General features: G+C 58.4%; 2 protein-coding genes across 12 annotated transcripts; one reads left to right on the top strand and one right to left on the bottom strand.

The window, feature by feature from the left end:
- Positions 1-10,422: 10,422 nt before the first annotated feature.
- Positions 10,423-18,961, top strand: DIPK1B (divergent protein kinase domain 1B). Of its 11 annotated transcripts, none has more exons than XM_081065573.1 (5): positions 10,423-10,638; positions 14,729-14,863; positions 16,801-16,908; positions 16,999-17,175; positions 17,783-18,961. In XM_081065573.1, exons 1-5 carry the CDS (start codon positions 10,612-10,614, stop codon positions 18,593-18,595), a joined length of 1,260 nt encoding a protein of 419 aa, XP_080921699.1. In that variant the 5' UTR covers positions 10,423-10,611; the 3' UTR covers positions 18,596-18,961. The 11 variants fall into 11 exon arrangements, with proteins under 11 accessions (XP_080921699.1, XP_080921696.1, XP_080921700.1 ...); XM_081065570.1 differs by having other exon boundaries at positions 10,467-10,638; positions 17,939-18,961; XM_081065574.1 differs by lacking the exon at positions 10,423-10,638 and adding an exon at positions 11,162-11,331 and having other exon boundaries at positions 14,726-14,863; positions 16,846-16,908.
- A 608-nt stretch (positions 18,962-19,569) lies between these two features.
- LOC308504601 (uncharacterized protein) lies at positions 19,570-26,447 on the bottom strand. The gene is made up of 6 exons (XM_081065580.1): positions 26,229-26,447; positions 25,313-25,400; positions 23,974-24,025; positions 23,499-23,585; positions 22,166-22,200; positions 19,570-22,073 (listed from the first exon to the last, which is right to left on the bottom strand). Exons 1-6 carry the CDS (start codon positions 26,308-26,310, stop codon positions 22,055-22,057), a joined length of 363 nt encoding a protein of 120 aa, XP_080921706.1. The 5' UTR covers positions 26,311-26,447; the 3' UTR covers positions 19,570-22,054.
- Positions 26,448-27,821: the final 1,374 nt, after the last annotated feature.

Genomic DNA, 27,821 nt, shown 5'->3' with positions numbered 1-27,821 from the left:
GGTGAGAGGTCAAAGGCAAGGTTCCTGAGCTCAGCCCAAGTGGCCCCATCCTGCGAGGGTGCCACTTGTCCACTCACCTGAGTCAGAGCTTGGGGCAGGTGTGGCCTGATGACCCATCCAGACATCAGTCACTGAGCTAATAAGCTTGGAATCTGAACTTCAGCCCCACCCAGACTCCCTGCAACTGGGCGTCCTAGTCTAGCAGATAGAAATGCTGGACGTGGGGTAAGATTGGAATGTCAGATAAACAAGGAAAAGCACTTTTTTAGCATAAGCGCGTCCTGTTTAACATGTGGTATATATAGTTGCACTCAAAAGTGCTGTTCGTTGTTTTTCTGACCGTCACATGTAACTGGCGTCCTGCATTTTATCTGGGACCGGCGCGCCAGACTAGGGCTGCACCCCTGTGCCTGCCCCTGGATTCCCGACTTTCCCAGCCCAACCAGCCAACCCGCCTGGCCTTCGCCAACGGCTGCGCTGCACTGCTCTCTAGTGGACAGACGCTAGGAGGGTGGACTACAGAGCGGAGGAGACGGGGAGCAAGGACCTGGTAGTAATTAACCGGAGCCTGCCGCCTGCCCAGGGCCCGCTGCCCAGCAGTGGGTGCAGTGGTCACTTCTGGACTGCAAGCTGGCCCTGGGCTCTTGGTGCCCACCCTAGTGGTTGGTCTGGAGATGCCCTGAGGTTGTGCCCCGCGGACGCACTGCAGGCCCCACGACTCTGGACCAGGCTGCAAAGGTGTGTCCCAGTTCAGGGTAGTACCGTATTTGGGGTATGGGCTTCAGCTGGAGTCTCTCTCCTTCCCTCTTCTGCTCCGGTTTGAGTCTCATTCTGTTCCTCGGAATTCCCCAGCCCAGAGCACTCAGTCACACACGGTCTTTCCAGTCCCTCAGTGCACACAGGGCAGGGAGCAGAGGGAGCATGTCGTGCTGGGTCTCAGCTCCCACTCCCCGCCCAAGAATGCAGGACACTGTAAGGCCAAAAAGGAACACCCACGGAGCCATAGATAGGGGAGTCAAACCAATATATTCTCGCTGGCGGCTGGGCTGGAGACACAGGAAGCAGGATCTACATAATCTGCCTAACAGCAGTCCGCGCTTGCCAGCCGCCATCTTCTTGCTAGCCCCCATTCCTTCTTGCTAGCGTAGCCATAGCCGTTATATTAGTGGCCAATGGCCTACGGGTTACAGCTGACGGCCAACTAGCCACAGCTGCTGGCATCTGATCACAGTTGATGGCCATTTACTACCCGAGCCAGCACCTTTCTATGTGAGGCCGAGAGCCTGGAAACTGTTTTTTGGGTGCTTTGTCCCCACAGAGCAGCTGCCTCAGGGCTGGGCCACAGGCCGTGCCAGTCGGCTCCCAGAGGCTGGGGGCAGCAGAGCCCCCCAACCAGCGCAAGGCCGTCTGCTCTTGGGGCTACCCTGCACCTTCCTTCCTTTCTTCCTGCCTCCGTCCCTTTCTCTCTTCCTCCTTTTTCTTTCCTCCTTTCTTTCTCTGTTCTACAAACATATCTTTCTTGTCTTCTCTCTCCAGCAGTTCTGTTGCACCCCCCACCCCGTGCAGGGCCCAGCACCCTCTGTGGGCTCCTTCTTCCATACAACACATTGAAAGTTGTATTCTAGGACTGTGTTGGTACAAATACGAATGTCACATTCAACCCTAAAAGTGCAGTTTTTCCCCTTCTGACTTGAAAAGAAATGGCATCACTTCTGTGGGCCCTTAAAGAGCTGTGGGCCTCCTGGACAGTGGGCCCTGCACTGCTGCCACCCATGTAGTCCCGTGGGGTCCCATCAGCGTGCCTGTACCTTGCCAGGTGCAGGCTGCGTGACCAGATGAGTGTGGTGGGACAGGTCAGGCAGCCTTTGTTCCCAGCGGTGTCCGAGCAGGGGGCTTTGCCCAGTTACCGTGGGGGGTCTTGACCCATCGGCCAGAAGAACCTGCACCTGGTCGCTGGGTTTTTGTAAGACCAGCTTCTCATCCAGGTGGACCCAGGGGTGACTTCACGCAGATGGGCGACCCTGGAAACTGATAGCAGGTGGGGTGCCTGGAGGTCAGGGGCTGAGGACTCCCTGGCAGACCTGCCCACCTCTGCTGGCCTTGAGGCCCTGGGGGAAGGAAAGGGGGCCCCCACCTGCCTAGCGCTGGAAATCCCTGTCAGGGTCAGCGTGCCGGGGAGGCCCCTGGCTCTTTACCCGTGCCATGACTGCCACCCATTATGAGCCACCAGCCTGATGTCCAGACATCAAGGCCCTGCTGTTATTTACTCAGATTACAGGTTGGTCGCCTCCCTCTCTCCTGTATTCCCTCCTTCCCCTTTCCTCCCCTCCCCCCCACTTTCTCCATCCCCATCCTGACCTCCTTGCCAGCCCTTCAGGAGCTTCTCCAGTGAGGGAGAGGTCACAGTCCTGCAAGGTCTTGGTCTAGGCCAAGGTCCGGCCAACCTCAGGCCAACCTCAGGGAGGCGGAGGGGACCATGGACTCAGCAGCCTCAACGGCCAAAGGGTCAGTGGCCTGGGCCCGTGATAAACAGCATTTGCAGGGTCACACTCGTCAGCAGCCATGGGCTGGGCCCTGCTGTGCGCGAATAGGCGTGTGTGCAAGCTGGCTACGTGTGTGTTTGTGTGTGTGTGTGTTTGTGTGTATGCACAGCCCAGCCACGTGCTGGGGTGAGGAATCCAGCAGTGATCAGACCCAGACTGAGGCAGACTCACTTGTCTGTGGCTGCAGGGAACTCAGGGGACCGTGGAGAGCCCCACACTGACGGAGGGAGGTAGTGGAGGGTCCTGGTCCAATGGGGAAGCCCAGCATTAACGGAGCCCAAGCAACCCATCAGATCAGGAGGGCCTCTGGGAGAGGAGAGGTCATTTGAGCTGAGATCCACTCGGCAGGGGTTGCTGTGGATGGGAGGTGGGGTGGGTGGAATTCCTGGCAGAGGTAACAGCACTGGCAAATGCTCTGAAGCAGGAAAGAGCACATGCTTTCTGGGGACTGAAAGAAGAATGGGGTTGGGGTGAGGGTGGGGTCACTGACAAGGACAGTCTGCTGCCCCGGGAGGCGGTGCCACCGGCACAGAGGGAAGCCGGCAGAAGGCTAACTCCCCCAGTACTGCCACCCCAGAGTTCTCACAGTTATGCTACTGCAGGGGCCTGCCCCACATCAGTGTCCCCCTGGGATGGCTGTGTCTCATCCTCAACTCCCCCCTGGGGGGCCTCTGTGGAGTGGAAAGCAGCCCATTCAAAGCATTTGACTGAGAAATGTCACCTGCGGGAACCTGTGCTAAGTGGATAACTAAGGAATGGGGCGCAGACTTAGCCAGGTCACTCACCCAGACTCGTTCGGGAAAGACAAAATTCGCCACACTCTAAATGCTGCTGAGAGGCAACTGGTTGCGATTAGGGTCCATTAGGGCAACAGAATGTTGTGCAGCCCCTGCAATGCAGCTGGCCTGGACCCTTCAAAGGGAAGCACATTGTCCGGGGGGCGTGAGGTCTGCCCGGGCCCCACAGCGATGCCATGGCCCTGCCTCGACGCCCTTCGAGAAGTCCAAGAAGTTGGGGGGAAACAAGTGTTTCTGATGCCAAAGGAAGCTCGTCCTTATTAGGATGGTTAGACAGTTTCTGTCACATATCATCAAAATGACAGCACAACGTGTAAAACTTCACTGAGGACTTGCGGGCCCCCAAGAATCTGGCGGACGACTCCGTTCTATTGAGAAAAGCAGGTGAAAGAAAAGTACGGAGCGTATGACCTCGTTCAGCTCGAGTATACACATACATGCCCGTATCTGCTGGGGGCTGTGTGTGACTGAATCTGGAAAGCTATACACTGAGCTGCAGTGCTGACTAACATCGGTTAGACGTTGAGGTAACAGGAGACCTCTCTTTATTCTCGCTCACCTGGGTCTTTTTTTTATTGAGGTGAAACTCATATAACGTAAAACTAACCATTTTAAATCGTACGATTCAGTGGCATTTCATACATTCACAATGTTGAGCAACCAGCACTTGTATCTCATTCCAGAACACGTTCAGCACCCCAAAAGGAAGCCCCCATGCCCTGAAAACAGTCCCTGCCTCACCCCTCTCCCCCCAGCCCCTGGCACCCACTAATCTGAGTCCTGTCTCTGTAAGTTGTTCTGTTCTGGACTTTCCATATTGGCGGAGTCATACTACATGTGGACTCTTGTGTCTGGCTTCTTTCACAGAACAAAACGTTTGTGAGCGTCATCTGTGTTGTAACGTGTGTTGGGACTTGGTTCTCTTTTATGGCGGGATAATATCCCACTGTGTGGATGGACAACACACCATGGAATGTTCTTCCATTTGTAAAAAGAAATATCCATCCGTCCATTCGTCCGTGGGGGACATCTACAAGTATTGGTACAATGGCTAATTAAGACCTCTGCAAGCAGGAAGTGAGTCACCACGAGAAGGCTGTTCTCAGGGAAGCTGTCCAAGGTCCCAGGCCCGCCTTTCCCAACCCATTTCCCTGCACTCGGTCCTGGGCACTCAGACCGACCCTCTTTCTCTCCCAGGTCCTTTCCTCTTCCCCTTCTCTCCTTCACCCCCACCCCTGTATATGCTTCCTCCCACCTGACACGTCGGAATCTACGAGAGGAGGGATGACAGGGAGCAAATTAGGATTACGATGGACCAAATCATAACAATAGCTCATGTAGTACTCTGGGCTCTTCCAGGCCATGACGATGATGACCCCAAGGGACAAACATTCACTGTACAAAACGCAGGTTCCACATCTGCCCACAGTGTGTTGCCTCTGGCCTCTGCACAACCTGTTCCTCTACCTGGAACTGCATTTCTCGCCCTCCCGCCCGTTCCCCATTCTTTGGGTCTCAGTGCAGACATCACCTTCCCCAGGCCTGGCCTGGGCCTGAAGCCATCCCCACGATATGCCGGCTTCCCCATTCTCCACACCTCCCTGAGCACCTGCCTGACCTCTGACCTGAGTCTAAAGGTCACCAGGGCCTGTGGGGGTGGGATGGGCTATGCCTGGAACGGCAATCTGCCCAGGGGCATAAGTCTCCCTGTCTCCATTTTTCCTGTGACACACTTGTGCCCAAGACTGAGTGTTAAGAGAACCCTGGAGTTTTAATTGGACACGAGGCTACCCAGAATAAGACTGCGTTTCCCAGACTTCTTTGCAGCAGGAAAGGCCATGTGACTAAGCTCTGGCCAATGGAATGTAAACAGAAGAGGTATGCATTTCCAGGTCCTGTCTTCAAAGGGAAAGTCATGCTCTTCACTTTGCTCTTCCTTCTTGCTGTAGTGTGGACGTGATGGCTGGAGCCGAGCAGCTATTTTAGACTGCATCTTGAGGATGCCAGTGTGACAAGGCAGAGGGAGTTTTAGTCCCTGACGACGTGGGGTCCCCATATCAGCCGTTGGAGGCTTACACTCAGAGTGCTACATCAGAGATGAAACATTCCCCTCCGATTAAGCCCCTTTTATTTTGGGTTCCCTTGACGAAACCTGTTACATTTTCATTGACTCCTGGGCTGTTTCCAATGACGTAGCTCTTTGGTCTGAGTAGTGGGTCAGGTAGTGTCCCCCCAGGCTCATATCTACCCAGAACCTCAGTATGTGAGTCACCGGGACTTTGCACGGGGTGTTGACCTTGCTCCTGACAAATTGACTCCGTCAGACTTTGCTCTCCTCTCAGGGCTGCGGGTGACGCCTCACCGCCTGCCAATCAGCTGACGTCACGAGCGACTGCTGGGCTCACAGTCGGTGCTGCAGTCTCTTCCTGCAGGTCAGGGAGACCAACCCCCGAGAGACTCTCAGACCCCCAGATGGACCCGGCACTGCCTGAGGCCTGTGCGCAGCCATGGCACGAGCAAAGAACAGAGCACACAAGATCTTACCTACCTTTCAGTCTGCTCTTTACTCAAACAGCAACCATCAATACACCAAACAGTAAATCATCAGTCATCAATGCACCACACAGTGAAGCACACGCAGAGTAATACAATAATTGGATAAAATAGAGGAACGAACACGTCCCAAAGTCAATCAGAGTCCTGGTGGAGCGAAGAAGGGCGGCTGGTCCGGGAGGTTGGTCTGGCAGAGGTTTGATCTGAGAGGAGCAGAGTGGAGGCATGGTCATCTCTCAGGTGAGATTGCTCTCTGAGCTGCAAAAGTCCTCAGTTCTTATGCAGTCATGAGGGCCTTCCTGATGTCACCTTATTGGGACAGCCAGCTGGCAACCCTGATGTCATCATATCGTCAGTAGCAGACCTTTGGGGTGTAACTGGTTACACCCAATTACCAGGGCAACCGGGTAGCTCGCTGGTTGTCTGCTAAGGACATGTTTGCCTATGTCCAAATGGAGTGACTCTTGCTCATTCAATATGGAGTCACTCTTGCTCACACAAAACTCATTCTAACAGCTTTCTGCGGTGCTCTACACAGCTGACAATGGCCACACCCTTGTGGCCCCTGAAACTAAGCGGTGTCATGTTTTTGGTTTCATTTGCAGTCTGACGGTGGTGGCTCTTTTATCACAAAAGCCACCCAGCGGTGAGCTCTTCCACACTTCCTACCACCCACAGACCCTGGTGCTGAGTGATGGAATGGCCTTCTCCAAAGTGCGCTGAAGATTCCTGCCTCTCCATTTGTTCCCTTCTCCTGACCCACACACCTTAGGCAGCTCCTGCACGGAACGTGACAGCCCTAGAGGGGAGCGCCTCTGTGGGGGTGGGGCTATTTAGATCTCTTTAGAATATTGAAGATTCTACCCTGACCCTTCGGAACAGATGCGTCTTTCCTGCGGCAAGCCTGGGGCAGGGGCCCAAAAGGGGGTGCAGACTTAGCTCTGGTCCACACCAGGACTCTCCCGTGGGACTGGATGGCGCTGGATCCAAGGGCAGTGACCACTTGGTTGAGGACGCTGGGCACCCGAGGGTGGGCCACACGGCCCAAATGGGAATGTTGTGGGTCTCAGTAAGTGTCATACAAATGCCCGTGTCCCCTGTGTACTTGACCTTGTCAGTCGGGGTCCCAGGAGGAAACAGAAATGACATGGCAATTTGAACAGGGAACATTTAACATAAGACATGCTAACCATCCAGGGGGGTAGAGTGTGGCGCAGACACAGCTGCAGTCAGAGACCTGATGGGAGAGTGCAGCCCTGGCTTCCTGGTGGGCACAGAAATCACTGTGGTACCTGTCATGCAGCGTCTCGGCGCCCGCTCCCCACACAAGAACGCAGGACATGGAGAGGCCAAAAAGGAACACCCACGGAGCCATAAGTGGGGGAGTCATACCATGGCATTCTCGCTGGCGGCTGGGCTGGAGACACAGGAAGCAGGAGCCACACGATCTGCAACCTGCCGTCCGCTTCTCTGCCAACCAACCCACCAACCCCCTAGTGTAGCCACGGCAGTTGTATTAGTGGCTAATGGCTGACCGGTAAGAGCTGACGGCCATCTACTGCCTGAGCCAGCACCTTTCCATGTGAGGCCGAGAGCCTGGAAACTGCACTCGGGTGACACACAGGAAGTAAACATCCACCTGTTCCACTACATGGAGCAAACAGTCAAGCGGTCCACCAAATCAGGGATGGAAGGCAATTCCCCGTAGTCCACAGTCATTCTCCAGGGCTGTGCATTGGGCTCACAATGTGTGCCCTCTCCACAGGGCGAGGGCTCCAAGTCCTCCCCAACCTGGGGGTGAGGGACGACCTTGACCTCACCCTCATCTCCCACAGAGGACTCAGCGTTTCTTCCTGGGACAAATCTCGCATCCGGGCCGCCCCAGCAAGTACTTCCCAGCCCACACGGCCGCAACGACCTTCACTTTCTCCGGCCTGTGCTGGTTAGAGAACTGTCCATGTCCTCCCACCCCTCCACGGGGGTCCAGCTCCTGAGAACAGTGGCCACCAGGCACCACACACTGTGTGGGGGCCACGTGTCCTCCTGCCCAGAGTCAGACATCATTCTCACCTGCCCAGAATCTTGCTTGCCGTACCAGGTATCCGAGTAGGTGGTGGCCTTGGTGTAAGATGTCCACAACTCTAGGAGCCTACGGCAGCAGCGGACCACCAAAAAGCAGGCGATGCCTGGTATAGCAAATAGGGTGGTATGCCATCCGGAGGCTGAAGAGGACCACCAACTCACTGAGGGGTCACGGTTCTCCCAGGCAGATTGCATTTCCTGCTCCCTGCACCGCTCCTCACGGGCTTCCTGAGACTGAGTGTTCATACGCACAAACTGCTTCACTGCCCTTTGGAGAGCTTCGGCCGGCACTGGCACCGTACCCTGCTCGCTGCGCCATGTGTCATACAGGGTCTCAGCTCCCGCTACCCACATAAGAACGCAGGACGTGGCGAGGCCAAAAAGGAACACCCACGGAGCCATAGGTAGGGGAGTCACACCACTATATTCTCGCTGGTGGCTGGGCTGGAGACACAGGAAGCAGGAGCCACACGATGCGTGATCCGCCGTCCACTTCTCTGCCAACCCACCCACCAACCCCTAGCGTAGGCATGGCAGTTGTATTAGTGGCTAATGGCTGACCGGTAACAGCTGATGGTCATCTACTAACTGAGCCAGCACCTTTCCACATGAGGCCGAGAGCCTGGAAACTACTCTCTGCGACTCTGTCTCCACAGGGCCCGCAGAACTGCTGGAAACCTACCCTTTGGAATTTGCTGGAAAATCAGCCTCCTGGGGAAGTGTCTCCGTGGAAGCACCATTACAAAACCATCACAGGGGTCACCTTCAACAAGTGTGCTGCAATAATTGGATATCTATGTGCAAAAAACCCCAAAACATTACCTTGACCCTGACCTCGCACCATATACAAAAATCAGCTCAAACAGAATCATTACGCTAAATGTAAAAGTAAATATTATACAACTTCTAGAAGAAAACACAGAAGAAAGCCTTTGAGACCCTGGGTTAGGCAAAGATTTCTTAGATAAAACACACAGGAGGGCCGGCCCGGTGGCTCAGGAGGTTAGAACTCCTTGCTCCTAACTCCGAAGGCTGCGGGTTCGATTCCCACATGGGCCAGTGTCCTCTCAACCACAAGGTTGTCAGTTCAACTCCTTGATTCCCACAAGGGATGGTGGGCAGCGCCCCCTGCAACTAACAACGGCAACTGGACCTGGAGCTGAGCTCCGTCCTCCACAACTAATATTGTAAGGACAACAACTTGACTTGGGGAAAAAAGTCCTGGAAGTACATACACACTGTTCCCCAATAAAGTCCTGTTCCCCTTCCCCAATGAAATCTTAAAAAAAGAACCCATAGGAAAATCACCAGACATAAGGGAATAAAATGAATAAATTGGACCCCATCAAAATTAAGACCTTGTGCTCTGTGACAGACTGTTAGAAAACTGAAAAGACGGGGGCCGGCCTGGTGGCTCAGGAGGTTAGAGCTCCGTGCTCCTAACTCTGAAGGCTGCCGGTTCGATTCCCACATGGGCCAGTGGGCTCTCAACCACAAGGTTGCCAGTTCAATTCTTCGAGTCCCGCAAGGGATGGTGGGCTGTGCCCCCTGCAACTAAGATTGAACACGGCATCTCGAGCTGAGCTGCCGTTGAGCTCCCGGATGGCTCAGTTGGTTGGAGCACATCCTCTCAACCACAAGGTTGCCGGTTCGACTCCTGCAAGGGATGGTGGGCTGCACCCCCTGCAACTAGCAATGGCAACTGGACCTGGAGCTGAGCTGCGGTCTCCACAACTAAGACTGAAAGGACAACAACTTGACTTGGAAAAAAAAGTCCTGGAAGTACACACTGTTCCCCAATAAAGTCCTGTACCCATTCCCCAATAAAAAAAAAAAAATCTTTAAAAAAAAAAAAAAACTGAAAAGACAAGACTTAAACCAGGGCAAAAGCTTTGCAAAACCACATGCTTGATAACGTACTTGTATCCAGAAGATATAAAGAACTCTCACAACTCAATAACAAGGAAACAATTTTAAAAATGGGAAGAAATATTGAAAAGACACTTTGCTAAAGAAGATATATAGGTTGCAACTAAGCACATGAATAAATGTTCAATGTCATGGGTCATTAGGGAAATGCAAATGACAGCCACAGAGACACCACGCTCCCACACCCTCTAGAACAGGTAGAACCGAGGACTCAATACCCAGTGTCGCCAGGATGTGGGGCAGCTGGACCCCGCACGCTGCCTTGGAAACCCACACGTTGGGGGGCGGAGGAGACAGCCAGTGGGAGGCGTTGAACAACCTGACCCCCCAGCTCAGAGAGCCCTCCTGCATTTACCCCAGTGAAAGGAAAACTGACCTTCCCACAAACACCTGAATAGGAAACTTGAGGGCAGCTCTGTGGCTGATCAGCCCCAGCAAATCAACTCAAACGTCCTCCAGCGGGTGAAGGGCTAACGAACCCAACCGAGCATCTGTGCCGGGAGGGCTGGCGGCGAGGGGGAGGGGCTGACTTGCCAGGGCGCTCTGCCCAGTGACAAAAGCCGGACCGCAAGGCCATGACAGCTCCACTACACTCAGGTGGCACGGAGGGACCAGCCAGAGCTCGCCAGGGCCGGGGCTGCGGGACGGCTTGAAGAAAGAGGGGCGTGAAGGGGGAAGTGGAACAGCCCCGCGTCCGGCACGCCTGGATGTGTAAACACCGGCAGCGCTGGACGGTAAAAAAGGTGTATTTTACTGTATCCCTGTGTAAAACGTTAGGAACAGGCGGACGCCCACTCGGGACCTCGCCCGGACACGGCCGGTCCCTGGGCTTCCTGCCCCGCCAGACTTCAACCCAGGGGCCCCCGCAGGCGGCCACACTCATCCCCTGCGTCCCCTCTGCCGCGGCGCCGCAACAGCCCCGCGGTGGCAGCTCCAGCTGACGGGGGGGGAGCGGTGGCCAGGGCCTGGGCGGCCTCGCCTTTCTCACCCGAGGCGGGCGCGCCGGCGGGGAGCCGCGGGCGCCTCCGCCCCTCCCGCAGTACCGCGGCTCCGCTCCGCGCCCACACCCTCCGTCCCTCCGGGTCGCGCCCCCCTGCAGCGCCCCGCCCCGCGGGTCCCCACCCCCTCCCACGCGCCGCGCGCCCCCGCAGCACTCCCGCCCCTCCTTGCGCGCTCCTCCCACGAGCGCCCCCCAGCGCCTCCTCCCTCCGGCCGCTGGCGGAGGCGCGCGCCCTCGCGGGGACGCGGCGGGCGGGTGCGCGCGGCGGGCGGCGGCAGCGCGGCCGTTGCGGGCCGGCCCGCGGGGCTGGGGCTGGGGCTGAGGCCGAGCCGAGCCGGGCCCGCGCACCGGCCGGGCGCCCACCATGCGGCGGCTGCGGCGCCTGGCGCACCTGGTGCTCTTCTGTCCCTTCTCCAAGGGCCTGCAGGTAGGCGCGCCCCCGCCGGGCGCCCACCCCACCCGCCCTCAGTGCCCGGGCCGCGGGCGGCGCGCGGCGTCCAGCCCTGGGGTGGGGGTGGGGGCGGGGGCGGGGGTCCGGGGCCAAAGTCGGGACGCTGGGCGTGCGGCCGCTGGGGAAGCTGGAGAGCGGGCAGGGGCAACTGGGGCGGGGTTGCCGGGGCGAGCGGAGGGGCGGGCGGCGCCCCTGCTGCGTGGTGGCAGCCCCTGCTCCCAGGGCTGAAGAGGCCCCACCCGCGTGGGGCTGGACCCTGCTCCCAGAGGCCCGGAAAGCACACCACGTCCGTTCCTCTTTCCTCTAGTTAAAGATCAGGTCTGTTTTTCTGTTGTGGAAAACTGGGGACACAGAAATGGTCTAAGAAGGACATCGATAACCTCCCCCTGGCTTATCCCCCAGCCAGCCCCAGCTTAGGGTGTGCCCTGAGCCCCCACGATGACCTTGCACAAGTCACGTCCTTGCCAGGGCCCTCCGCCGCAGGGGAGGCCCAGGCTGCCTTGGTGCCAGCCTTCGGGGACCCTGTCGCCTCTGCCTCTGGTGGTCTGAGCCTGGCCTACATGAGTCCCAGATCTTCTAGGCCCACCCTGTGACCGCGATGTCCTCCAGGACAGCCCCGGTCAGAGCCGTTTTGGGGTCAGGGCAGGATTGTCCCTGCTAGGGTGCTGTCCTTGGCCCAGGGCCCAGCTGGCCTCGGCCCCCCTGCGGGGAGAAGTAGGGAGAAGGGTGGAAGCTGGGAAACAGGCAGGTTACGTGTCTGTGCCAGATGCCCTCCTGGCTGCGGAAGGCCTCATGGGTGTGGTGCTCGGCCCAGCCCTGGGCCAGAGGGGAGCTGACGGGTGGACCCGCAGCTCTGAGGGAAGGCCTTGACCAGCTGCCGGGGTGGCCCAGGAACGGCAGTTGGTTGAGAGAGGGGTTCTGGCAGGTTCCCAGTGGTCTGAGCCGGCCTTGTCCCTCTTAGTGTCAGGACAGACTCTGAGCCTCAGTTTCCCCACCTGTGAAACACCCTCCTGGGTAGGTGATGCATGTGCAGATTATTATATCATTACCGACCCCTGAGTAACTCTCCCACCCCAAGTGGCTCCACCAGGAGCTGAGGTGGGGTGGGGGTGAGGTGGGGGAGCAGCTGCATGGGACCCACTGATGAGTAAGTCCCAGGGGCTCACTCACCCACAGGGGGTCAGGGACTGCCCCAGCAGGAAGTGCCAAGTGCCCGCCTAAGATGCGGACCTAGGGCTCAGTCAGAGCTAGCCAGGCAGAGACTGTGCACTGGGAGAAAGGCCACCATGAGAAGGCCCAGAGCGTGGGGGAGTCTGGCAGGGGAGTGGGCAGTGTCTGGGCCCCCACCGCCCCGCAGGCTCCTGGAGCAATCACTGTGTGAAGCCGAGGGTCCACCTCTGGGTCCCCCACTGGCTATAGCCTGCCCTCCTCCTGCTGCCCCCCTAGGACCCCAGCCCCAGCTGTTGGGGCCCTCTTGGAACTGAAAGCCCACCCAAGCCCTGCTCACCACCACCTCGGGCGCTTGCACCACCAGCAAAAATCGTGGACCTTGTCCAGCCACCACACCCCCAGCTCCCCAGCCCCCCACCCTGTTTCTCTGCTTTCCTGTTTTTCCTTTTGAACAAATCTGACGGAAACAGACGTGGTGGCAGGGACAAGTGGGCCTGAGGCCCAACCCCTTCACTCTGCTCCAGTGCTGCCCGTCCCCCCTGCTCCTCAGTGGCCCCTGAGGCTCCGAGCCTGTCTCCGGAGCTCTTGGGGGTCTTCCCACTGCAGCCCCTCCCGGGGCAGCCAGCCCCTCCAGAGTAGGTGCCAGGAAGCAGGAGGTGAGGACCCTGCCTCTCCTGGAAGAACCATAAAAATGACCATAGCTGCTTGGGCTGGACCCAAAGGCCCCTGCCCAGGACTCAGTGGGGAGCTGGTGGTCCCATTTTTCGGGGCAGCCCCCAGCCTCCAGCTGAGCAGGACCCAGGACTAAGCAGGACTGGTGCTGCGAGCTGGCCTACGGCTGGGGGCGCATGTGACCAGTGCCGGCAGTGGTCTCTGGGGGCAGGCGGACCTGAAGCCCAGGCCCCTGCTTTGCTGGTCCCTGGGGCTAAGCAGCCCTGTCGGCATGTCTGAGCCCTTGCACGGGACAGCGCCTGATAACACTGTCCCCTCAGCTAGCCGCTCCTGGACAGCAGCCTGCGAACCTGGATTTGCCTGGGAGGGTGTTGGGGAAGGGAGGTGGTGCCCCTGGAATCCCCGCTGGGGGGATGCATGGGACACGGCGCCCCAGCTCACCTGCTGCCAGGCTCTGGGGCCCTCCCATCCTGACTCCACGGGTCACCTGTGGAAAGCACAGAAGCAGTTCCTGTTACTCTGAACGTCAGGGACAGAGCCTCTGGCAGTGAGGCCAGGGCCTTCGGTCTTATTTATTCATTGCTGGAGTTAACCATACATAACACAGAATGGACCATCTCAACATTTCAGTGCCAGCTCAGTGGTGTTAGGCGCAGTCACCCTGTCGTGCGGCCACCCCCTCCATCATCTCCAGGACTTTCTCGTCTCCCCAAACTGACACTCTGTCCCCTTTACACACTCACTCCCCTCCCCTCCCCGGCCCCCCATCTACTTCTGTCTCTGAATCTGACTCCTCTGGGGACCTCCTGTGAGGGGGTCCTGCAGGGTTTGTCCTTCTGGGACGGGCTCGTTTCACTGAGCACAGAGTCCTCAGGGTCCGTCCACGTGGTAGCGGGTGTCAGGACCTCCTTCCTTTCAGGGCTGTGACATTCCACTGTGTGGCGGGACCCCGTTTGGTGTACCGGTCCTCTGTTGATGGACGCTTGGGTTGTGTCCCCACTTGGCAGTACGCTACTGTGTGTATGTGAGGTCATGTCCTTTAAGGGCTGAAGGGCCCACTGCAGCAGGGACCTACCCTCTGCACCAGCAGCCTCCAAGCCCCATCCTCCCTGCTGGCCCCAGGCCAGCCAGAACTTTCCACCCATCGGAGGACAGTGTGCAAGGGCTGCTTCTCCAACCTGACCTTATGTAGAGGTTACATGTCATTACGAAATTAGAGCAAGACAGGAGGGAAATTTGTAAAAAATGTCTTTATTCAGCAAAATAAAGAGTTGCCTAGCTTGTAGCCCTCATTTTGAAATTGATTCTTACCTGCCTGTGTTTTAAAAGTCTGAGAGCCACCAGGCAGACGTCCCCACCCTGGAGTGGGTGCACTGAGGTGGGAGAGACAGAAGGAAAGCCCGTCTCTGGACTCTGGGGCAGGGCGGGTGGGGTGCTGACTGGGAGGGGCCGGCGGGAAGGCTGGGGTCTGTGGAAGGGGGTACATGCACCCCAGACGTGGCGCTTCCTCACATCCCTTTTCCCCCAGCAGGGCCGGCTCCCGGGCCTCAGGGTCAAGTACGTCTTCCTGGTCTGGCTGGGCGTCTTTGCGGGTGGCTGGCTGGCGTACGTGCACTACACGTCCTACGTGGAGCTGTGTCGTGGGCATGTCTGCCAGGTGGTCATTGTAAGTGTCCCCTTGGCTGGGAGTGTGGGCTGACATGGGGCACCTTGGTGCCCAGTGCTGGCATGCGGGCAGCAGACTGTCCAGTCTCCGAGGCGCCAGCAGGGTGGACTGAAGATGGATCCGACTGCACGGTGCCTGGCTGCTTCTGGCTGGGTGTGGAGGAGATCGGGGGTGATGGGAGGAGGGCGGGGCTGTGGGGAGGCCCCTGCAGGGGACCAGGAGAGCGGGTGGGTGGCTGGGGACGGACAGACCCGGCGGGCGGACTCCAGAGCTGTGTGGGAGGGGGGCTGGAACAGGCAGATGTTGGTGGCCCGTGAGGGCCCCTGCTGGGGACGGGTTCACCAAAGGTGGCGGGGCGTGGTCCGCAGAGCCCCCTGCCTGGGGACAGTGCTAAAGTCACTGCTTGCAACTTCTAGAGGGGGATGTGCAGGAGCCTGTGGGAGCCTGAGGGTGTGAGTGTGGGTGTGATCTGTGTGCTGCGTACCTCCCTGGGGGCTATCGGCCGTCTCACAGAGGTTCTGCCACTTGTCCAAGGCCACACAGTGAGGCAGGCAGGACCAGCGGTCATGATCGGGTGTTGGCCGGCCGTGGGGGCCTGGCCGGTGCTGCACATTGAGGGCGCACCACAGCCCACTCTGCACATGGGAAACGGGCCGGGAGGTGAGGCAACTTGTCTGGAGCCTGGAGCTCTGGGATGCCGGACACACTGCCCGCCTCAGCTCTGCAGAAGCTCCTCTCCAGCCCTGCTGGCATGTGGTGAGCAGGCTCCTGCCCCTCTGGCTGGGGCTGGCCTCGGCCTGAGCAGAGCAGCCTGCCACCCGGGGTTTGGGGGGCAGGAGCTGACCTCTTGGGGTGGAGGGCCTCCCTACAGGGTGGTGGAACAAAGGTGTGTAGTTTTTCTTAGTTTTCCTTTTCTATCTTGATGAACGGCTGTCATTTTCATGATGTCACAGCAGATGGCCCTTCACGGGTCACACGGCTGAGTCCCGAACCTGGTGCCCTGGAGGCTGGAGCCCTGTCCCCCCTCCTCCCCACATGGGTGGTGCTGTGTTCTGCCTGCTCCCTTGCCTCTCCTTCCTCCAAGCCGGGCTTTACCAAGGGCCTGGGCTCCATGGCAACGGTGACACACACCCAGGCATTCACCCACCTGGCTCCAGATGGCCACAGCTCCCCCAGGGGGAAGGGCCTGAGTTGATCACCTTCCTGCCACGCATCTTCCTGCTAGGGTGGGCCCAGGCCCCTAGGATTCAGGGGGCTGCAAAGGGAGGGGCAGGGCCATCAGCCACACCTCATTCCTGCTGAGAGCTTCTCCAGGGCCTCTGGCTCAAGTGGCCCAGGGGCAGGCCCAGGTGACAGACTGCCCTGGTGGGGGCCAGGCGGGGCCTCCCCACCTCACAGGAGCAGCCGGTCACGTCACCCAGCTGGTGAGCTCCCTCTCAGCAGCTGAAGCCCGCCGCACTGGTGGCCTCTGCACTGTGCACTTGTGGGGGGTGAGGCTGCATTGCGTCACGGCCCTGCCTCTCCTGCCACAGCCCACAGCCCACAGCCCACAGCCCACAGGGAAGGGCCCGCGGGATGCAGACAGACCCGGCCCGGGAGAACCAGAAACCTGCTCACCAGCACTCATGCCGAGGAGAAGCTTGGCATCTCGTAGGACGGTGGAGACATGTGGGAGGGGCGCTTCCAGACCGCAGCGAGCGTAAGGCTCCTGCCAGCTGGGCAGGTGCCCGGCTGTGTTGCTGCAGCTGTCTGGGGGCCCTGTGTCAAGTGCTGCGGCCCAAGAACCAGGGAGCCACTGGCACACATGACCAGGCCTCCGCATGCCCACCCAGGGGCTGCAACATGGAAAGAATGGGGGCAAGGGGGCTGCTCTGGGGGGGAGGGCTCAGGCCCGAGTCCCGCCCCCCAGGCCACTTCCTGGCACCCCCTCTCCTCAGTGTGACCAGTACCACAAGGGCATCATCTCGGGTTCCATCTGCCAGGACCTGTGCACCCTGCACAAGGTGGAGTGGAGGACCTGCCTCTCCTCCCTCCCGGGCCAGCAGGTAAGCCCGTGGGGCGGGGGCCCGGCACTCAGAGGCCGCGGTGCAGCGGGAGGGGCACATCTACACAGACGATCCCTGTGGCCCCCCCAGGTGTACAGCGGGCTCTGGCAGGGCAAGGAGGTGACCATCAAGTGTGGCATCGAGGAGAGTCTGAACTCCAAGGCTGGCTGGGACGCGGCCCCCCGGCGGGAGCTGGTGCTGTTCGACAAGCCCACTCGGGGCACCTCGATTAAAGAGTTCCGGGAGATGACACTCAGCTACCTCAAGGTCAGCTGGCTCTCCTGGGGGCTGTGTCCAGTTTACGCCCAGGGCATGACGCAGGCAGGGTGGGGGCCTTGCAGGCCAACCAGGCTACTGGATAGCCCCCAGCTCTAAGCAGACCCTTGCTCAGGGAGCACCCTCTAGGCAGGGAGGACCCCATTATCCAGGAGCATCAGTGGGGGACAGCAGGAAGCTGTGAGTGCATGGTGGGGGGTGGGAGTGGGGCAAGAGCACATGAGAAGTGGCTGGCCCCACCTAGCGGGCTCTCACCTGTGCTGAGGTGCCCACCCCGGCTGTCCGAGCATTGGTGGAGACACAGGGACAGACCCTGGGAGCAGCTCCAGGAGAGATGCAGGTGGGGGTAGTGGTCAGGGCAGGCTTCCAGGAGGTGGCAAGGGGGCCTCCCACGTTCCTGGCTGTCTCCTCCATCTGTGCAGTTGGAGGCTGGCCTCCCCTAAGGTGGCGGATGTGCCGGGGTCCTTCGTGCAGCCGCCCCCCCCCCACCCCGCCAGCACCCAGGTGCTGGGAGGACCACACGAAGGCCGGCATCCTGCCAACTTAGAAACGTGTGGCTCTGAGACGACGGTCTCCCTCTTTTGGTCCCAAATGTCAGGCGAACCTGGGCGACCTGCCCTCCCTGCCTGCGCTGGTCCGACAGGTCCTGCTCATGGCCGACTTCAACAAGGACAGCAGGGTGTCGCTGGCCGAGGCCAAGTCAGTGTGGGCCCTGCTGCAGCGGCATGAGTTCCTGCTGCTGCTGTCCCTGCAGGAGAAGGAGCACGCGTCGCGGCTGCTGGGCTACTGCGGGGACCTGTACGTCACCGAGGGCGCCCCACACCGCTCCTGGCACGGGGCCGCGCTCCCGCCCGTCCTGCGCCCGCTGCTGCCGCCCGCCCTGCACACAGCCCTGCAGCAGTGGCTGGGGCCCGCGTGGCCCTGGCGGGCCAAAATTGCCATCGGCCTGCTGGAGTTCGTGGAGGAGCTCTTCCACGGCTCCTACGGGACCTTCTACATGTGCGAGACCACGTTGGCCAACGTGGGCTACACGGCCAAGTACGACTTCAAGATGGCAGACCTGCAGCAGGTGGCGCCCGAGGCTGCCGTGCGCCGCTTCCTGCAGGGCCGACACTGCGAGCACAGCGCCGACTGCACCTACGGGCGCGACTGCAGGGCGCCCTGCGACAAGCTCATGAGGCAGTGCAAGGGTGACCTCATCCAGCCCAACCTGGCCAAGGTGTGCGAGCTGCTGCGGGACTACCTGCTGCCCGGCGCCCCGGCTGACCTGCGCGAGGAGCTGGGCACGCAGCTGCGCACGTGCACCACGCTGAGCGGGCTGGCCAGCCAGGTGGAGGCTCACCACTCGCTGGTGCTGAGCCACCTGAAGACCCTGCTCTGGAAGGAGATTTCCAACACCAAGTACTCCTGACGGGCGACTGGGGGCCCACACCCACTCCTGATGCCAAGGACAGTTGTCCCCACTCTCAAGGGGCCGCCTGTGGCCCTAGAGAGCCACCCTTCCCCTTGGGGCCTCCTCCCTGTTCACCCTGCCAGCAGACAACGGACGGGGCTGCTCAGGTCCAGCCCAGTAGTCCTTAGGATCTCCTGGCAACCAGAACTTGGGGGGGGCTCACTCTGACACCCCTTTTCCCCAAGGTGTCCCTCTCTTGATCCCAACAGCCCGTACAGACAGCCATTTACCTGGAAGTGGGGAGGCAGGAAGGAGGACCCATGCAGGCCAAGTTGGGTTGTTATTTTGAAGATGTAATGTAAATAAATAGCTTTTCTGTGAGTACTCGCGTTCCCCTCACCCCACTCTGGCCAGTTTTCTGCTGTGCAGACCATACCCCCAGCAGGTTGGCCACGAAGTGGGGGCTGCCCTTACCTTCAGCAGAGAAAATGTGTGGGCTTCTCAGGGTCACGTCTGCTGGAGGCCTCAGTAGGGGGACCCAGAGCCCTGCCTGACCCTTCAAACCCCTACAGCCAGCCTGGGGATGGGGTCATTAACTGGGACACTCTGGTGTGTGTGACGGGCTGCTGCAAGCCAACCTTCATTTTTGGTTCCTGAGGTACCCGAGGGCCAGACCCCGCCTCGATTATGGTATGACCGACAGGGGACGTGTGGACGGAGACTGGGACCAACAGGAAAGGTTCTAGCAACAAGTGGGAAAGCAGATGTGACTTATCTGCTAAACACCTCCTGTGATACCTGCTGCTCAGAACAACGCAGACCCATCCAGGAAGTCTGATTTCATGAACCACTGCATGTAAAATCCATTACCTGGGAAAGAGTCCAAATCTTTTCCCTACCCCACCCCAGCAGGAAGCCCTCCACCTTGGAGCCTGATACGCCCCCACACCTCCCTCCCCGTTCTGGCCTCGGCTCATCAGACTTAGGAAAAGGCACGTCAAGACAGTGTATTCAGGACCAGTTCAGTCTCATTTTGCCATCTTTCCTTGAAGAAAAATGCATCAAACAAATCCTTAAACTCAAGTTTTGCTTAAAACAAGTTGCAAAATTTCAACCATAATAACCACATTCTTAGTACTCTCACACCTCATCCTAAACATGTCAAAAATAACTTTTTCCCAGCTGGATTTCTCCCCTGTGGGGGGAACATAACCCAAATGCAGTAAAATACAGTTTAGGACCATGGGCTCCGGGCAGTTATGACTCCAAGTCTATACAGTGGACTTGAACACAGGCCTGAAGTACAAAGGTCCACTTACACGAGGACTTTTTTCAATACATCGGAAATTGTTTCCTGAGTTTGCAACAATTTGAAAACACATTGTAGCCTAGAAACACTGGAGAAATTAAAAGGTTGGGTGTCCTGAGTACACCGAATTACGTAGATGCTGGTGTGTCTTGTGACCGCAGTTCTTGCATTCACTGCTCAGTGCAGAACCATAAACTGAGTAACACCAGGGGACCCGTAAGTGCTCCCACGAAGCCGACATTGCAAGGAAATGTACCGTGGTGAGGTCTGCAGCAGTGGTCCCCATCTCAGGGTCAAAGAATCCAGCTGAACCAGCGTTGAAACAAAACGTATGAAGCCACCGCTGCAGCTCTGCCAGCAGGCGTGGAAGGTGTGAGCACTCGCGTTTCAGGAACTACCTTTGTGTTGACAATGCAGCTTTCATGCGGGTGCAAAGGAAGGGGAAGGATCTAAAGCTAGAGAATTTAATGCCAGCGACGGAGGGTCTGATGATTTTAGAGGTTTGGCTTAGTCAAGACAAGAGACAAGTAGGCTCTGCTGACCAAGCGGCAGCAGATGGGTTCCCAGACATTCTCCATTAAGATCTGCCTCAATAGACTTTTACCGCAGCGCCAAGTCACAGAGGACATTTACTAGTAAGGCACAGAAGTGAGCACCCCGATTTAAGGCAGACAGGCTGTTCTGCAAACGCGGTCGGGTTCATGAGCCCAGCCCTTATCTGTGAGGCTCACCTGAACCCTGAAGGGGAAACACCAGCTACCAGTGGTGGGTGTACATGGTGGGGTTGTACACGGTGGGGTTGTACATGGTGGGGATGTACACGGTGGGGTTGTACACGGTGGGGATGTACACGGTGGGGTTGTACACGGTGGGGATGAGAACCCTTTTCTGGATTCGTTCCATCAATGCTTTGTCCTCAGTCAGGAAGTATAATGCCTTGCCACTAAGAAACTGCTTTGTTTTTGTTGTTGTTTTGTTTTTTAAAAGATTTTATTGGGGAAGGGGAACAGAACTTTATCGGGGAACAGTGTGTACTTCCAGGACTTTTTTCCAAGAAACTGCCTTTTAAAGGCCTTCTCATGTTGGCAGTGTCCCTGGCACCCAGAACCCACGAACTCAACACAAAGGCGTCAGAAAGGTCTGTCTACCTGTCCCCCATACCCTCTCCAGACCAGGGGTCCCAGGGACCTGGTGAGGCTGGCTACACACGGTCTCCATGTAAGTCTGGAGGGCGACACCACCGCAGATGCCATTGCTGTTAAATTACAAAGTACTCTGAGGAAAATTAATGGCAACGCGTCTTCTACTGCAGTAATTTTCAATATTCCCTGTATTACATAATCACACCTCTTATGTCATTACACCGAGCAGGCCCCGCCCTCCTTAGGCCCCCCGCCACCCGAGACAGCAAGACCAACCCGCTCCCTTCCTCAACTCAAAGACCTCCGTGACCCCGTCCCCTGCTAGCTAATAAGCTTGTCAGCCACGACGCTGTCATTACCCAAGTAGCCTTTAGATCCTTAGATCCTTGCTTGGAACATCATATGCGTGACTTGAACACAAGCAGACAGCCTGTCCTCACAGGCGTAAGGTGAGTGATAACGTAAAAGCAAAGTCAGTTTTCTTATGCTTTATAACTGCTTCCAGAGAATTACATCACTGCACAGAATGCCTCTCCCAACTGGAAACTGCGTCAGCCGGTAGCCACAGGTAAGTTTTATAAAAGCGGGAGTTTCCCATAGTGCATGAGTGTGACTAGTATGCACGCGTGTGCAGGCCAGGCTGCTGTGAAGCACTGTTCTGGCTGCTTCCTTGTCAATGCACGGAATCGCAAGGCTTGTAAATAAGCATGGCTCACTTTATTGTAACAGCACAGTGTGTGATACATGCCACCCCTCACAACACGTGTGTGAACACGCGGCGGATGTCAGCGGGAAACTTCCGGACAGGTTGGTTACTAGTAAAGTAAATTCATGGCTGAGCACACAAGACTGCTTTCAACACCGACATCCCGACCAAAATGATTTCAGGAGCCTGCAGGTCTTCCTGGGAGGACACCCTCAGGGCCGCGCCTGTTCCAGCTGACAGGCCCGGCCGGCTGTTGGGAGGGGCAGGCAGCACCTGTCCTCCTGGCTCTCCTCTCTCCAGAACTGAGGTGTCACCTAGGCTCACCCAGCGGAAGCCCACCTGCAGAGAGAACACCAGCCAGTCCCGAAGTGACCCACCAGCAGTCCGCCCGCTGCTAGACGACAGTCCTCTCACCCGGTCCAGTGCCTTACCTTGGGACGGAGACCTCAGGACAGCAAGACGGCCTCTGGAATGCAAGAACATGGCCGCTGGAGACTCCTCAGCCCTCTCCCCAAGACGTGCGAAGCCCAGCTCCCTCTTCTCAACAATCCACTCACCACCCAGTTTCTAGTGGAATTCACCCACGTCAAGAGTCAACAGACCCAGCCTCGCCAAAGTTCAAAGACCAAAAGGAAAGTCCCAGCTCTAAGAAAACAACCTTCTGACTGAAGCAAGGTTCTACTCAGTTACCAACAAGGGCGGGTACCGAGCGGGCCACCCATTGTCGTCCTCCGGTAACCAAGCCCACTAACTCCCTGCAATTTTACAAGCCACAGGAAATCAAGGTTCTAACACGAGAAAGGGGCGCAAACACTAGTGGCTGCTCAGCAGTAGCAGGAGTAGCCAGAAATTCAAGCACACTGTTCTCGTAGCAAAGGTGCTCCCTCCCAAAACTTGGAGGAAGGGCCACCCACATAAAGGATAAAAATGACACTTGACCCTGCCAGCCTGTGGTGAGCACTGGACACGCTGTGGTGGGCAGCCCCTCCACCTCAGGGCTGGCCAGCGTGACCAGCAGTGATGTCCCTCCCCAGGCGGGAGTCACACTGGCTCTAGGGATAACCAGCTGCCTGTTATGAGGACCCTCAGCTGTCTTTGGAAGCGGCTCTTCCTGCCCCAGCCAGACTTCAGATGCCACAGCCCTGTGAGAAACCCAGCCAGGAGCTGACCCACAGAGCTGTCTCAAGGTACAAGTTTCTGGGCAATTTGTTACTTAGCAACAAGTAACCAACACATCATCTAACAGATGATGTGACCGAGGCCAGCCCACAAGCTACCCTGCCTCACCAAAAGATGGACGTTTTGCCATCACCCAGCTCTGCTTAACAAGGTCAAGGGTGGCACTTACTGTGTTTCCCCGAAAATAAGACCTATCTGGACAATCAGCTCTAACACATCTTTTGGAGCAAATATTAATATAAGACCTGGTCTTATAGTAAAAGAAGACTGGGTCTTATATACACCCACATCACCTGGAAGTGAGATGTGCCTTTATGACGGCCGCCTGCACGCACCAACACGCAGCACGAGTGCCGCAGCAGTGTATAGACAACAGGAAAGCCAAGTCAGGCCTCCCCCAAGAGCATCACAGGAGATGGGTGCAACACCCCGCCCTAGCTGGTAGGGTGGACCCTTTCCTAAGTCTAAGACTCACTCTCATTTTCCAAGTGCCTACCCAGCTCCAACTAGCCAATGACCCCCGACTCCTACCCCAAATGAGAGAAATTCCATCCTGGGTCCTCAGCCGCCCCCACCCTCACTTACCTGTCCTGAAGCAAGTCGTGGAGTGACAGCCTGCATGTAGTCTATTCCACCGACCAGCTGCTGGGCATGGAGCTGGGACCTCTGGATCTGAGAAATGAAAGACGGTGAGCCCTGGCCTGGCTCTCCTGCTTTAACCAGATGCCCCAAACAAGATTCAGGGAACCCAATCTGTGGACCCCCAAACTGCACTGAAAGTGGTTTTCTGATGTGATTCGACAGCAGGGCTTGTCAACCTCAGCACTGAGAACATTTGGGGCCCCATTGCTCACTGCAGGACATGTAGCAGCACCCCTCATTCCTGCCCACATGACGTCCCCAGACAGTACCATGTGCCCTGGGAGCGGCACACAAATTGCCCCTGGTTGAGAACTACTCATCTGTAACTTTTGTTCAACCCTCACACTAAACACGTTAGGAAATAAATGCAAAACGTCTGTTTTTTATAATAAAAATATAAAACCAGGGAGTTTCTTACCCTGAGCAGATGGCCCGAGATCTTGTCTGGTTGTGATGGCCGATCTCTCCACCTGCAAGGGGACAAGGACAGCCTGGTTACACCTGCCACTGCAGTGGGGTTACCAAGAAAGGCCCCTACATGCCCCAGCGCCCTGGTCTGTATAGTCACTTACCAGGTGAAGGACTCCACACGGGCCCTAACTTCCGTCTCAACAGGACAAATGCCCAGAGTGAACCTCGGCCCTCCTCCCAGTCCCGAAAATGCTCTGCTTGTTTCAAGGGTCGCCAGAGCATGGGTGTTCACGGGTGAGATGTCTCCCGACCCTCCACCCAGGGCCTGTAGGTCCCCACAGAGAATTACAACGGGGACAGGCCATTCGTACCAGCCCAGCAGTTGGACTGCATGTCACCCTTGCCCAAGGGCTGCTGAAAAGCCCTTCCCCAACGTACAGAATGCTCATTTCCAGGAGGGAGACCCTCTCCCGTTGCACCCCAAGTTTGCCTTGTGTACACACACACACCCTCATTTAATCCTCAGAACAAGCCTCATTTCACATATGCAGAAAAAGTGTTCAGGGTCTCAAGCGGGGTTCCCAATGAAAAGCCTGCACACATCCTGGCTACACGTGCACGGGGAACAAATGCTACCCTGCTGGTGGTTCGAAGGAATGTTAGGCTACAAACCATTCTTAGTGCTCACTGTTCTGAGCACTGAGCGTAGAAATAGCCACTTCCTCTTTGCCCCGGTGTCACAGGTGCAGCACAGCAGCTGCGTCCCTGGTGCTGCCAGTCCAGCACCTGCAGGGCAGCCCTTGTCACCCAGCGGAGAGCCAGGGTTCCAAGTACTAAACTTCATCCGCCCCCTGCCTCCATTCAGTGTTTAACACGCCTGAAGTTGCTACTGACCAGGGAATCTACCTTCTCCTCTGTCGTCTTCAGATCCCCAACGGGCAGCCCATCGTGGAGGCGAGAGCTGCTAGTGAGGTGCTGACCAATGGATCAGAGCCCACAAAACAAGAGGGGAAGGTGGCGGCACAGGAAACAAGCAGTGCCCTGGCATTTTGAAAATCCTCACGTGTGGTGAAAGTGGAGCTGCCTGTAAAATTTACATCCTGCAACTTGACCGCTGAGGTTTCTGGCTGCAGGCCCTAAACCTGTTTGAAGAGGCCGAGTAGCTGTCCACCCATGAACACTTCGTGACATTTAAACAGACCTAAAGTAATCTGAACTATCTGACCACAGGTGACATTCAGCTCAGCCAGAAAGGAAAATTTTGGTGCCACCCTCCGTTTGTGTCATCCAATGTGACAGGTAAGGAAGCCTCAGATCCTCAGCAAATCGGCCTGAAACCTACTCACCTTTTCCGCTCGTCACGGAGCCAGTGACCCAGCCCTACCTCCTGCGGTCCAATGCGTGACAACCTCGTGAGCTGAGGCCGGCCAAGAACTAGAAAAGAATGAAAAGGGCTTTTACTCGACAGGCTCCAGGTTGCCGGGACAGGCCAGCGGCCCGCCGCGCTCCGCCAGGTGTCCGACTATCGACCGTCCGGACGTTCAGGGGGCAGAACGCCGGGGCAGGCCAGCCTGTCTCCTCTCCGCCGCCTAACGACACAAACGTGGCACCGCAGCCACATCTGCAACGCCTCTAGGGGCGGTGCGCGCGGAGCACCGACCACCTCGCTCTCCTGCCCGACCGTGCGGAGCCGGGTCCACGAGCGCGAGTCACCGGACGGCCGCCCTTGCGCGTCATCCCCGGGAGCAGCTGTGCCCCCGCAGCGCCCAGGAGGCCCTTCCACGCACTTAGCGTGCGGGAGGCAGACTCCCCGGAGGAGAGCAAAAGTCACGCGTAAGCGGCCCGAGGAAGCCCCCGCGGCTCCGCCTCCCGCCGGCCCGCACCCCCGCGGCCCCCCCCCCGAGCGGCCTGCACCCCCGCACCCCCCCCCCGAGCGGCCTGCACCCCCGCGGCCCCCCCCCGAGCGGCCTGCACCCCCGCGGCCCCCCCCCCGAGCGGCCTGCACCCCCGCGGCCCCCCCCCCCGCGGCCCCCCCCCCGAGCGGCCTGCACCCCCGCGGCCCCCCCCCGAGCGGCCCCCCCCCCCGAGCGGCCCCCCCAGCGGCGGCCGACGCGCCCTTCCGCTCAAGCCGCGCTGCGGGAGGCGAGGCTGCGCCCCGCGCGCCTGCTGGGCGGGCGTGGGAAACCCGCTCCCCGCGCACCCGGAGGGGCCGCGTGGGCGAGTGGGGGCGGGCACGCACGGGGCCCAGACGCCCAGACGCACCCACGGAAGCGCCGCGCACCCGCCCGCCTTCCCGAGCCACGCGGCGACCCCACGCGACACGGCGCCCCGACCGCTCCCGCATGCACCCCGCCACGTCTCCGCCGGGGTGCGCCCCGCCCGCCGGCCCGCGAGGCCTGGGTGCGGCGGGCGGTGGGGCGGGAGCGGCCGAGTCGCCGGCGCCAGGAAGCCGGGGCCGCCGGGGCCGCCATCAGCGCCGCCGCCCGGAGAGGACGCGCGAGCGCGCGCCGCGCCTTTTATCCGCCCTACGGCGGCCCGCGAGGGCCCCCCCGCGCCGCCCGCGCCACCCGCGCCGCCCGCGCCACCCGCGCCCGCCCGCGCAGCAGCGCCCTCCAGCGGCCTCTCCTTTGCTGGCGCCCGGGCTCCCGGGTCTCTACCCTGGGCCTTCCCAGGGCCAGCCAGGGACCCCACCGTCTGCCCGCGCCACGGTCCTGGGGGCGAGCCCCGCGCAGCCCAGGCTCCTCCCGTGTGGGGGTGAGACCCTGCAAAACGGGGATCCCCGTGGGACCTACCTCCGGGGAGTGGCAGGGCTGCATGAGGCAACCTATGAAAAGCATTTAGAACAGTGCGATTCAGGGTCTATGAGGTCTGACAATGACATTCACAAACTCATCCCAGAAAAAGGGCTCCACACCTCATTGCTGAATATCACTATGGTCACCTTTGAAGTCCTCCCCTTGGGAAGCTATGCACCAATGCCAGTGCCTCGTCCACCCTTCAAAGCAATTCTGGAACTCTTTCTGCAATGGCCATCAGAGCTGTCATCCTATTACCCTTGATGTCCTGAAGGTCATCCAAATGTCTTCCTTTCAATATTTCCTTTGTCTTCGGGTAAAGAAAGAAGTCATTGGGGGCCAGATCAGGTGAGTAGGGAGGGTGTTCCAATACAGTTATTTGTTTACTGGCTGCAAACTCCCCCACAGACAGTGCCGTGTGAGCTGGTGCCTTGTTGTGATGCAGGAGTCATGAATTGTTGGCGAAAAGTTCAGGTCGTTTTTGTCTAACTGTTTCACGCAGCCTTTTCAGCACTTCCAAATAGTCAACTTGCTTAACTGTACATTTGGTACACATTCATAATGAATAATCCCTCTGATATCAAAAGAGGTTAGCAACATCGGTGCAACAAGGTCATGAACTTAATTATCAGACCCGGTATGGTCCCTGCTATGACAGCTGGTGGGATTGGCTGACCCCCGACTAGAGTGGAGGCCGTGAGGGCGTCCCATCTAAGGTCCCTACAATGACGGCTGGTGGGACTGGCTGACCCCCGACTGGGACGAAGGCCCGGGAGGGCGGGGATTCTGTCTGCTCTTGTCACAGAATTATGCTAAATGCCGGAAAAGTGCCTGCACACAGGAGGGCTTCATATACATTCATGGAATGAAGGAACCCCAAGCAGCACCTCACAGATATCGGCGTGGGCCTGGGGCTGCTCAGCCAGCCCCCAGGGATCCTGCGTGGGGGGGCCCCAGACCGAATCTGGAACCTCCATTCAAACGGGAGGACAGCTTTACCCAAGGGCACAGGACCGGGAGGCTTGAGGCAGAGAGCAGCTGGGTGGGGGAGAGGAAAGGC

This window comes from Rhinolophus hipposideros (genome assembly GCF_964194185.1).
Source record: "Rhinolophus hipposideros genome assembly, chromosome: 11".
Lineage (NCBI taxonomy): Eukaryota > Metazoa > Chordata > Mammalia > Chiroptera > Rhinolophidae > Rhinolophus > Rhinolophus hipposideros.
This window is presented reverse-complemented; position numbering and strand designations above follow the sequence as displayed.